The sequence below is a fragment of the Embiotoca jacksoni genome, unplaced genomic scaffold (assembly GCF_022577435.1).
Source record: "Embiotoca jacksoni isolate LCO1_2020_lvr unplaced genomic scaffold, fEmbJac1.0.p SCAF_2, whole genome shotgun sequence".
Taxonomy (NCBI): domain Eukaryota; kingdom Metazoa; phylum Chordata; class Actinopteri; family Embiotocidae; genus Embiotoca; species Embiotoca jacksoni.
In genome coordinates, this window is record NW_027185340.1 from 22,427,917 (window position 1) to 22,440,704 (window position 12,788).

At 43.4% G+C, this 12,788-nt stretch overlaps 1 protein-coding gene across 1 annotated transcript in view; it reads right to left on the reverse strand.

Annotated features, from left to right (window-relative positions):
• The window catches only part of man1a2 (mannosidase, alpha, class 1A, member 2), a 150,993-nt gene that overhangs the window by 88,454 nt on the left and 49,751 nt on the right, over positions 1–12,788 (reverse strand). Inside the window, exon 4 of the mRNA XM_069155072.1 lies at positions 7,302–7,398. Within this exon, the coding sequence (XP_069011173.1) occupies positions 7,302–7,398 (97 nt within the window). The remainder of the gene's footprint in view (positions 1–7,301; positions 7,399–12,788) is intronic.

A 12,788-nucleotide genomic window follows, 5' to 3' on the forward strand; every position in this document is an offset into this window, starting at 1 on the left:
CTAATATAGTTGCGGCTGAGACAACTGGCACGTCTTTGCTTTAAAGAATTTCACTGCCTTCCTGATTTGCAAATACGCACATCAACACATCAGTCTCTTGGTAGACACAATAACTGCATTACATGAGAGGTACAGACACGTAAAACCCAAGAAGAACCCTGCAGAGACCGCAGAGATGTGACTGGACACGAATGCAGCCGTTGAGTTTGTGTTCAGATCATCCTGCAGAGCAACAGAGGAGATGCTTCCAAAATAAAACATCTGGCAACCATCCAGAACTGTTCAGAATGAACTGAGCCGGCCATCTTTGCAGTGGAGCAACTGGTGACTCAATGGATTAGGTATTGTAAACACACTGCTATTCTGTACCCATCTTACTGAGGCTTTGTGGATGTCAAGCACTACTCGAACATACCACATATTAGAAGCAGCACCCCTTCAGGCCACACCGTCGCAAAAGGTCCAGATTTATTGCACTGGATATTAGGGATGGACACGATTTTCAAATATTTGAACAGTCATTAAAATATGAAAAATAAATTAGTATATGCGACTGTCGTTCTTCCTGGTTTTCCCCGTTTTTACTGGCGCTTGGTTGTAATGCGTTACTCCCGTCAGAAGGTGGCGGTAACTGGCCTAAAAGCTGTCCTCCAGTCCCAACTAAACAACATGGGGAGAAGAAGAGCACGGCGCTCCCAGTCTCCGGAGGTGAAGCTACGTGGCGCTGTCAGGTGAAGCTAGAATATAAATCCACCACAGATAAGCACCGACATTGTAGAGAAACACCGAGCAGACCACTGATCAATAATCAACGGCCACATGAAGTGAGTTTGATGTTGGATGTGCAGCACACGTAAATACGTTATTTCTGCATAGCTAACTGACTGTTGGTCACTCGTGGCTGTATTACCTTGGTGCCAACGGCTAAAACCCTTCATCACAATGCAATGCCCTCTTTCGTCCTCGGAGCCAATCATGTAAAGACGTGGCCTAGATTTAAGTGAAGCGACATGACTGTGAGCGAGAGCGGCCTTCATGGACGGCATCCACTTAAAGCCTGCAGAATTGCAGTATTGTGAGAAGGAATGAATATCCAGTAGCAGAAGATTACATCCCTTCCAGTCTATTGATTAGAAAAGCTGGAAATCAAAGAAGTGTTTGATCTGGTATTCAGTTTTTTTATATATATATTCTGGAGGAAACCAGCACCAAACAGAATCTACACAGAGGAGCTGGAGCCGACCAGACAGATGCAGAGTCCCTGTCCCCCCTCCAACATACTGCACTGGTCCAGTATGGTCATTTACAGGTTTGGATTTGATTTCAAGATAAAGATTACACTAAAAGATAATAAAAAATAAAAATTTTAAAAAAGGACAACAAGCGTTGAAGCAGCACGTGTGTTTTTTGAGACAGAGTTTCTTGTGACAGATCGTCTCTGTGGGCAAACAACCAAAGTAATTTCATAATGGAAAAAGCGAGTTCCATGAATAATGAGTGAGCTCTCTCCACTACGGGGCCCTCAGCGGTGCCAGGTGTCCAGGCTTCCTCCCCGGTTTGCATCATCTCCATCACCTCCCACCAAACCAACGGGCCTCTAGCAGCGACACGCCTGAGGGAAGTCTGATATCGTTTGCCGTCTCCGCCTGTGGGAGAAAGCCATGTGTCCGCAGATCTAAGAGACTCTCCACAAGTGAGTTCAGATAAAAATCATCAGACTGCAAGCTTTCAGGGGAAACCAATAAAGCAATAACAGCAACTAGACAGAGTGTGTAGCGCAGGACTCAGACCCACCGGTGGATTCCCTCGTGTGTCGGCAGATTAAATCCACTGAAATGACTTCGGTGAGGTCACTCAAAGCCACAAATGAAATCTATAAAAAGTATCAAATCGGCGAAACAACAGTCCAGACCTTCACGAGCTGGTCGTTCAGCAACGAAATGAAGTTTAGTTAGTTAGAGCCGCAAAATATTTAAAGAGATTAATTGTTTAGTTAAATCAGAGTTTCAAAATAATGCAGATGTCAGGACTTTCCAAGGTAAAGTAAAAAAAATTGAAAAAAATAAAAAAGTTCAATTGACAATGAAATAAAACTGCAGCGCACCAAATCACAGCTTCTGGGTGTTTTTGCTCAACAAATCGCTGACAGTTCATCAATTACAACCTGCATCTTCCACTGGGGGTCCGACATGTTCCTCTGCACAGCTTCATATCCCACCGGGAGCATTTTCTCAGCCCACTTTATCTTACTTCCTGATTTGCTTATGTTTTGTCTGTTGATTAAATGTTTTGTCTGTTTTGTGGTTATTGTTGTCATTCCCTACTTTGTACTGCAGCTTACAGACAAAGTTAATACAGCTTGCTGTGTCTTTAGTCATCAAAAACATCAATCCTGCTATTTATTTTGTAACTATTTCACAAACCGTGTCCGTAGCAGGAGGAGAACGTATTTATTTTCCAAACTGAAAGCCCGCGGGGGGAGACGGTGACGTGCTGAAGTGTTTAATGATCAGAGACAGAGACGGTGGAAAATAGCCATTCAAATAGTGAATTTTCTGATGATTAATCAAGTAAAGAAAGACAGGACCCATTAAACCTTGCCATATATCCAGAATCAAATCTTTCCTAATATTCCTGATTTCATTTCAACTCATTAAGAATAACACCGACTTAAAGAACAAGAGGACTCTCGGTTTGTAAACCAGTCGGACCGCAAAATGGCGGTGATGTGGACTTCCACTCAGAGGAGAGGAGCGTGTGTTCAGTGATCAGATCCTCTGCTGGACATCGACAACAACTGCCTGTGAAACCTGACCCGTACTCCCACTGACTCAAAACCTCGGCTGGGTCGATCGCTTCGAGCCTAAATTTCGCGTGATTGATGTTCGGATCCATTTTTCTGTTCTTAGTAGATTTAATAAAAAAAAAAAGAGTACAATGAACACAAATATGGAAGAACCTTTTTGTCTCTATGCACAGACATTATCCTTTAAACACTTTGAAGTGAGCATCAGTCTTTGCTGGATCTTCCTCCGCACTGAGTCAAAGCTCTGTGTCTCTGAACCCAGCATGAACTAGGTTTCCTTCACAAGGCCAAGAGTTACACTGGCTTGAACCGTACACCCTCTAAACAAAGGCTGCGTTTGTATCTGTCCTCAAAATCAGCTCTCCTCATTGTTCACAGAAAAGGAGGAAAAGAGAGAGAGAGGGGGGGAAAAAAGGCAAGCGAGGGCCTGGCAGTGAACTGGAGGTTATCTGAGCCCGGTGCCACAATGAGAGTCCCGGTCCGCTTGTTACCACTCCGGCCTCTCCTCCTCTCTGTGGACAGATTACGGCTGGAAGGCGTCTAGTGAGCACATGCAGCTTTCCACGTTTTCTTTTCAACGACTGCGTGGAGGGCCTGTTTATAAGAGAGCAACTGTATGGAAACTGATGCGTATGTGAGGCTCGTGTCAGGCAGGGAGAGCGCTCACTTTCAGCCTGATGCAAGACAACATGGCGCCAACTTGTTCTGGGAGGGGAAATCTCTCCACGTTTCACATTTCAGAGTTCCTGACGTCAGTTTAAAACACTAGTTAGGATACATGTGCCGTCTGTCTGTGATGGGCTTTACAATCAACATGCAGCACTGAAGCCTTCACTTTAAGTGGCAAAACATCAAAGTTATTTAAATCCACAATTCACACGGTTTTCATCCAGTCACCAGGTCTATGTGTGTGTGTGTGTGTGTGTGTGTGTGTGTGTGTGTGTGTGTGTGTGTGTGTGTGTGTGTGTGTGTGTGTGTGTGTGTGTGTGTGTGTGTGTGTGTTACAACCTGTCCATGCTACCCATGTTTCCCGAGGCAGACTCGCTACACTACTCGTCAGGTGGGCTGTTAGCTCGATCAGCAGCAGAGCTACTAACATCAGCATCCTTACTACTTCCAGTAGACACAGCCTCCCCTTGCCCGGCCAATAGCAGAGCAAAGACTGGCTCCTATTAGTTAGGGCAGCAATCCTAAAACATATGCTCTACTTGGGCAGCCCGTCAGGTAGATTAACACCCAGGAAGAAAAACATCACTTGCTTTCAGCTTGTTTCACTCTTTTTAACTCATCCATTTTTGGCCACAAAAAGTTGTGTGAAGCGGCTTCCCTCTGTGCAGCTGCTGAGCTGATATCCTACATGATGTGGCATTTAGGGGAAATGTGTAAACTGCAGCGTCGACTGATAGTTTGCATGTGAGGCATTTAGGGAACATCTTTAAATATTAGCTACAGAAAACAATCTGGGTTACACTCCCCCCTCTAACTGTATAAGTCTCTGCATGCCCGTTGGTCGCACACCGCACCACCCACCACCCACCACTGCACCACCCACCAACCACCATCCACCACCCACCAACCACCATCCACCACCCACCAACCACCACCACACTACCCAGCACCCACCATCCAGCACCCACCACCCAACAACCACCATCCACCACCCACCAACCACCATCCACCACCCACCAACCACCACCGCACCACCCAGCACCCACCAACCACCACCCAGCACCCACCAACCACCATCCACCACCCAACAACCACTACCGCACCACCCAACAACCACCATCCACCACCCAACAACCACTACCGCACCACCCAGCACCTACCATCCACCATCCAGACAGGATACGCCTCATCAATAATAGTAGTCATATGTTTTGTGAAGAGTGGGACGCTTGATTCTTTGCCTCGTGTCTCGTTTGTATTTTACTGGCCACCCTGTGACCAATAACGGGGAGACAGATACCCACAAGAAGCAATTAACAGAAAGCACAGGAAAGCACATGCAGACACACACACACACACACACACACACACACACACACACACACACACACACACACACACACACACACACACACACACACACACACAGACATTAATGAACAGAAAAACACATGCTGCAGATGAACAGCCAGACACTCCAACAAATGGAAACACACACAAACAGCATCTATCTACCATTTAGCAGCAGCTCATAAAATAACAGGCGCCTCCGGCCAATTTACCAGATGGAGGGTTTCAATTTGACACAAAAGCCTCATAAGCATGCGTCCTCTCACACACACACACACACACACACACACACTCAGCAACCTTAGGCACAAACATACACATAGAAACCCAGATACACAAACAAGTCAAACTGACATCTGGGGCTGAGCAATATTTCAATATTATATCAATATCATAGTATGAAAGAAGACATCTTACATTTTGAATATGATCTTGCGATACGGCACATGTTCTGCCAATTCTCTCAATCAAGAGCAGGGAAGAATATACAAAGGCAAAGGTTATGCAGATGACCCCTAAATGCCTAACATGCAGACCATCAGTTGAAACTCCAATTTACAGATGACCCCTGAATGCTTCACATGCAGACTCTCAGTAGATGCTACAATTTACAGATGTTCCCTCAATGCCCCACATGCTTCACTAAACACTAGCTTGCCAGCTACAAACAGGGAGGCCTCTGGTCCCCACTCAAGTACTGGAGAAAGTATTTGTGTTTTGCATGTTTTAAAAATGATTTAGTTTGAAAAGAGTGAAATTAGGTGTTCTGATGACCTGAATTAAATCCCATTGATTTTATTTCCCTACAGCCCTATGATATTTATATCTTTATAAAGCTGTGACAGTGATATTTTTACAAGTACCTTCTCCAACATGACAGCATAAGAGCATAGAAGAAGACTTCAGATGAAGGTACAGCGGCAGCAAGGATGTGAGCAGGTGTAAAAAAAGAAATACTACTTTTTTTTTGGGGGGGGGGGGGGGGGGGGGGGGGCATGTCCACGCTGGTAAATAAAAGCCCGTGTATATTTTAGTATGGTGCCCTGTGTCTACCAACGTGTACCTCACCAGTGGCAGTTAGTGAGATAAGGAAATTAAGGATTTAATGGACTTAAGATGGAGTAATTTTCTATATAACACTGTTCAACACGCTGTAGCCAATTCATAATATCCAGAGGAGGCTGAATATTCTACTTTACTTCAGAAGTTCAAAACCCAGCATGTTGTTATCTTCTGTTTTTCCATGAACAATAATGCACCCAAATTTGACAAAAAATTGTTTTAACGGAGAGCTTGTTAACAAATTATTCAAATCATGAATGTTTGGTCTAAACTCACTTAAAATTAAGTTACAGGATGTTCAGCCTAATTGACTATCAAGTGATTTTTGTTTTTTCATTAAAGCAGCTACAAATCCTATTTTTCCTGTAGCAACTGTATGAAATTACAATGTAAAAACACAGAAAAATGAAAGGGGCCGTGCTTAGTGATGAATGCACAGACAAACCTGCAGCTGCCTTCTGCTTTAGGGATCTTCAGTGACCTTCAGCTCACTGTTAAGGTGCACAGTCATCATATTTACTGTTTTGGTTCACGGTTCTTTGTAGGTGTCTGTATTCATTCAACAAGTCTCTCCCACTACGTCCACCAAACAGCAGCATGAAAGACATACTAAGAATGGTGGGAATAGTGGAGCATTAGCAGCCGAAGACTCAGATATTTTACTCGAGTGTTGGCAGAGAGCAAAAATAGAGACTCCACACAACTTCAAATAAAGGAAAAATGTCTCTGTAACTGCTGGATGTGTAATAGAAACTGCTAAACGAGATGTATACTGCATCACTGTAAAAGGTGATGTACTGTAGGTCTCATAATCTCTCGTGCCACCTTCAAGTTCCCAAAAAGATCCGTTATAGGAAGCCGATGCTGTCGTTCGATCATTTTAAACACTTCTATGTGTGAAATGTGTTTCTGATACAGAATCTACCTTCAGACATGTAGAGGGTTCAACTATCATTTATGTATTCAGGACATTTTCATGACAAACTAACACAATATCTTTGCACACTTTCAAAACAACTCCTGCACAGATTTGCCCACTGGATACGGTCTGGTGAAATATTATCAGGACTTCAAACACAGGACTTCCCGACTTCCTTTTATCTGCCGTTTCAGTGACGTGATCTTCTGTTCGCAAACACTTTCTCCAAAGTGATCTGTATCCTGCTGGAGGCATTATCTCATAACCTTGTCCACGAGAGAAAATACTGCATGTGTGTGTGTGTGTGTGTGTGTGTGTGTGTGTGTGTGTGTGTGTGTGTGTGTGTGTGTGTGTGTGTGTGTGTGTGTGTGTGTGTGCGATATTAAAAAGACGGAGTACGAGCGCATTCATGCATCGATGTGTGATTTACAACTGTGTGAGCAAACTGCCGACGGGCCCAGACAGCGGCGGCAGCGAGGGGACGTGGCGGCTTACCGAAGATGTTGGTGGAATGTCCTTTCTTGGCGAGGGGCTTCAGCTCGTTGTGACCCCAGCCGTACTGCCTGTAGCTGTCCCACGCGTGCTTCATCATCTAAAACGCAAAGGCAACAAAACAGCACATTAGAAGATAAAGAGTCTCCCGACTTGTGTGACATCACAGCCGGTAATCCGGCAGCTCATTTGACTGTCTCTCTGAATAACGGCTTGGTAAAGATGGCGGGATAATAATGCTTCATTTAGCATTCACACTGCTATAATTTGCTTTTCGGCCAAATTAAATCTCATTTACGACAAGCTGTTGTTGCTGGATTTAGTCAAGTTGTAACTGAAACAAGAATAAATTCAGTACAAAACAACTGTGTTGATTCTCAACCAGCAAAAGATAAATACTTGACTTGGAAGTGATCATCGGTTTTTACTATTACAGATTATTCATTTGTGCATAATCACAAAGTTATGTAGGCGTTGGAGGAAAATGTTGTAATCTAAAACATTATTATTATTATTATTTGGTTGAGTTACTTCTGATCTTAAATTAATTTGCACCGTTTTTAAAGTCGTTTTGTCTTTTTTATACAAGTAGTAAAGACAGTTTGGAGCAAAATTTCTCACGCCGCAATCAAAAATCAACTTTGTAAGTAAAAATATATTAACTGAGAATAAAAATATTTGGATTGCAAACAAATTATCGCTTACAGTTTTACTGGTTTAGGTCTCAGTCTTTAGAATTTTTCTTGTGAAACCTGCCAATCAAAGTTTTGTGAATCTTAGGTTGAGTTGGCTGTAGTGGGCGGGGCCTACACTGGTGGATGAGACGAGAGTTTCTATTGGTGGGTTTGGCTGTCGACACACCTCGCTCCCTCTGACCGACAGCAGCGTGGCGAACTGCATGGACCTCATTTTATTGCTCTTCTATTCCTCCCTATATATATATATATATATATAGAGAGAGAGAGAGAGCGAGATAGAGATAGAGATATATAGAGATAGCTATAGATCTATATATATAGATATAGATATATATATCGATAGATAGACAGACAGACAGACAGACAGACAGACAGACAGACAGACAGACAGACAGACAGATAGATAGATAGATAGATAGATAGATAGATAGATAGATTTAAAAGCATTTCAATAGAAAATAGCAATGTAATGACCTTCATGTAACTGAACACAGTCCTGTCCTGCCGAGGGTTTATAATGAGTGAGGTGGATCCAAGTCAAACCAACCAATAGAAACTCCAGTCTCATCTATGAGTGTAAGTCCCGCCCACTACTTTCAATTCAACTCACAACCCAAAAGCTTTTGACTCGGAACTAAAGAGGTCTGATTCACAATCCAAACTTTTAGTGACTCGATAAAGAGGCTGGTTTAATTAGCATAATTCTCAAGTCTGTGGCCAAAACAAAAAAAGACTGTGAGGGAGAATTTGTTTGCAAATTAAAATAATTATATTTTCAGTTCATATATTTTTACTTAATTATTGAATGCAGTGGGAGGAATTTGCCCTCAAAATGTACAAAAGTACTTCCATACACATCAGGGCCAAACTATCAATGAATCAGTCAACTGCAACAGGTCTTGCAAAAGCAGTATATGTTCATGGAAATGGGACATCTTCAAAATAATGGTAAAAAGTTAAGAACACTGCAAATTCATGGAAAAAAGTAAACACATTGAAAGATGTTTCGTTTTCATCAGAGGACGAGAATGAAAATAAACTTCAAATAATGAAATAAACGTTCACAGGTAATAATAGTTGATCAGGTCCAACGAATAGTTATCGAGTCGTACTCTTTCTTGAAATGCCCGTTCGTCGTCTGAGGAAACACACACACACACTTCATGGTTTGAAGAAGTGCATATACATACGTTGGTATGATAATACATTCAGCACAAACTGAGGCTGTGTTTTCAAACATTGCCCCCCCCAGACATTTGTCTGCTGGATGGAAGAAAATAAGATTCTATTCCTCATATGACCTTTGAAAGGAGTCTGCGAACGAGAAGCTCGGGGAGGATAAGGAGAGCAAGAGATCGTGAGATGAGCTCTGACATTGACACGGAGGCTGATGCCGAGAAGAGGCGCTCCGAGGCAAACAGGGAAGATGACACAGCCAAGGAAGGAAAGAGCGCCAGCTTCTACTGAAGCACTGCTGCTCTTTCACTTCCAAACCTCTTTTTCTTCCTCCACAGTCCTTACTCAAGTGGCTTCGACAACCCTCAGAAAACTAAATTTCCTGTCTCTGTGGTCCTGTCAGTCACTGTCAGGCTCCGTGGAGATCTGTTGATTACCGTCTCCGTCGGTCGACCTGGCGGCCGTCCTATCTCTCCATCTGCCAGCCGCTCTGTCGCTACGTGGCTGTTAGCTTATCATTTCATTTCAGTCATGATCTTGATGTTGACAAAGTGGCTAAATAGGCAGCGATGCCCTGCGTGCAGCATCAGACGGGCACACAATTGTTCTTCCTTTGTATATTTGGTTTTACTACAATTGAAACTAAATACCAAAAACTTTTGTAAAAACGGGGAAAGCAATAACTTTCATGATGAAGTATTCTGAGTTACGTCGCTTCCTCAACATCAGCGCCTGTGTTACATGCGTGTTTGTGAGCACGGCTACGTGCGCATTTGAAATTCCACTACTGGCCTAAAACTTGAGTAAAGCGCATGCATCAAATTTAGTGTCCAACTCAAGAAATCAGCAACTGAAACCCTTTAAATGCTTGAGCAGCGCCATGCCGGGCCAAATGTGTTGAGTGGAGTTCCCGTTTGACGAAGGGCCGAACGTTACCGCCCCGGACCACCGAAGACGTGTCGGGTCACGTGCACAAGCAGGAGGACGTTGGTGGTCTGAAGGGTCGCCGTTTAGACACTGCGGAGGACGTCCAGAACGGGACATCCAGGGAGACTTCCCAGCGTGGCAGGACCGCTGGGAGCTAGGACCGGGACCGCTAATGTCACACAAAAATATATCGGGTTGATGGAATTGCCGTTACATCGACTGAATACCCTTTCCTGTGTGTATTTAAATTTGTTGATATTTATTCTGCAGATTGTGTAGTGAAGCTTCTCAGTAGCAACAAAGTTCTATTCATGCAAGTCTATCTGTTTAAATTTTACCGTCCAGACAGAGATCCCAAACCATCTCTGTATGAGAGATGATCAGTGTTCTGCAAAAGGAGGGATGGTAGAAACTAAACAAGCCGTCAGAACCAGCTCGGCTTGAGTCGTTAGGACACGCCAGCATGTAGCTCCGGGACCGCCTGCCTATATAACGGTCAGCTACCTTTAATATGCCCTCATAGCAAGCTGTGCCAGTTTCCCTCCCTGCTTAACTGCCTGCCTCTTTATGCCACCATGCAGGGATGAGTATCCAGATCCTCTTCCAACCTTCTCTCTCCTTGGAGGAGGCATCCAGCCAAGCTAATAAAGACAAGGGCCAGGAGCTTCATTGTGTTCTTGGCCTTGTGGCTTTCCATGACGCACTCCATGCACACACCGAGGACTATAAATCAATTTAATACACACCGTGACATGGACACTTAGGCATTGGCCAACTCCTTCTCATATGTGTTGATTGGATGCTTCATCAAATTTTGATTGGCCCATATGCCAAGGACATGCGCTACAGTGTGGGGTGGTTGATGATGTTGACAAACTGCTTATTTAAAAAGGACCTTGGAATACTAATTGGACATTAAACTATAAAAATCTGTGATTGATTTTGATAGCTAACGCTTCTCATGCCATCGCAGCATCTTGAGAGCCACGTGGAAAGGATGGAAACATTGGTCAGCATTGGCCCAAGTGGCCATTTCACTCCACAATTAGAGCTGAACCCCGTCAGCATTATGTACTTTATTACCTAACTGTGTTCAGGTCATTGGTTTGGTTTCACACTGAGCTGTATGGTTAAATCTGTGCAAATAAATTGCAAAGCAATTATATAAAATGATCCATCTTCTTTTTCAGTATTTTGAGATAAGATCCATCGGGGTTGTCATGAGCCCAAAATTTTAGTAGTCGGTGCCAATATCACAAAAAGTAAACAATTCTCAATTTTGATACCATGCTTAAAAAATAACCAATGAATTGAGTGCGTTTCCACTTGAAATCCTGTACTTGCATGTAACTGTATCAGCAGCAGAGCTGTTAGCTCTGGCGACGACGGCGGTACATGGACTGTGTCCTCGCCACTCGGCAGATGCTGAAGTTTTGGCCTGATTTTCTAAAGTTTTATGCCAACTTTTTTACCATTAATAATTTAATTTGGGGTTTTTGTTGCACTCCTATTTCACTCACAGTAACGTAACAAGTCTCGGAGTCGCTCATTTCACCCGTGTGTGCAGCGGGGCTGAGAGCCGATGAGATGAAGGGACGAGAGACAGCACGACCGGAAAGAAATGAAGTGAAAAACAGCACATTTTGTGTCTTCCAGCCGGGAGCAGCGACTCCTGACTTATACAACTCGCAGCGGACCGGTTTCTCGCCTTGTTTTCTTCCGTCGGTACCATAAGAAACAAGTACCGTCGCGTTTTCAGAATTTTGGTACCGACTTGTTACTTCAGCCAGAGATGATGAAACTGTTCATGGCTCACTTAAAGAGAGGAGAAAATGCCTCAAAATGAAGACGTATACATCCATATTATCCAATAACATCCATCCATCCATTATCTACACCCATTTATCCTCTACAGGGTAATGGGGTGTGTTGGGTCGTATCCTAGCTGACCTTGTGTGACGGCAGCTGTAAAAGTCTTGTATCAAAACCCGTATCTGAACAACATAATATGATTTGGTTTTAGTTGGTAGCTCTGAGGTCTGGTGGCTCTTTCTCAAACTTTTCCAGACAACACGCTTTCTTGAACTTTTAATGATGAGACTCGGTCTCACTCACTCACCTTTCCTGTCACACAGAAATCCAGTTTTTTTACGTGAACTAAACTCATTAAGCAGACTATGACACTCAAAATCCTGCAATCTGCAGGAAGTTGCTCCCTTTGAGTGGTTTCCATGGCAGCGAGGAGCAGTCCTTTGAAAAACAATGCAGGTACCATTAGGGAACAGCAATACAAGAAAGAAATGTTCCGTCTCTAAACCAAACTGAATACAAATCACTTGCCCCAATCAAAACCCGTCTACAGAGGTAATGTGCAGTTAATAAACAATGTTCCACCCACATTATGTCAATCGTGTCGACCTCATGATCACTTCGTGCTCTGCTGGCTTCGCCGTCACACCGTGGGATGAAGAGAGACACTTCAACCCTGACAACTTTCCAATGTAACACAGACAGATAAACACAGTCTGCTCCTTTATATAACTCATCATATTTTCTGTGGCAGCTGCTTGGTAAAGCTGGAATCACTGTAATCCACCACAAATATATAATTTATAATATATACTTGTGAAAATGCATTTCTGTACTATTCACATTTTAATACTTTCGCATTATTTAGGTAGAGCAGTAA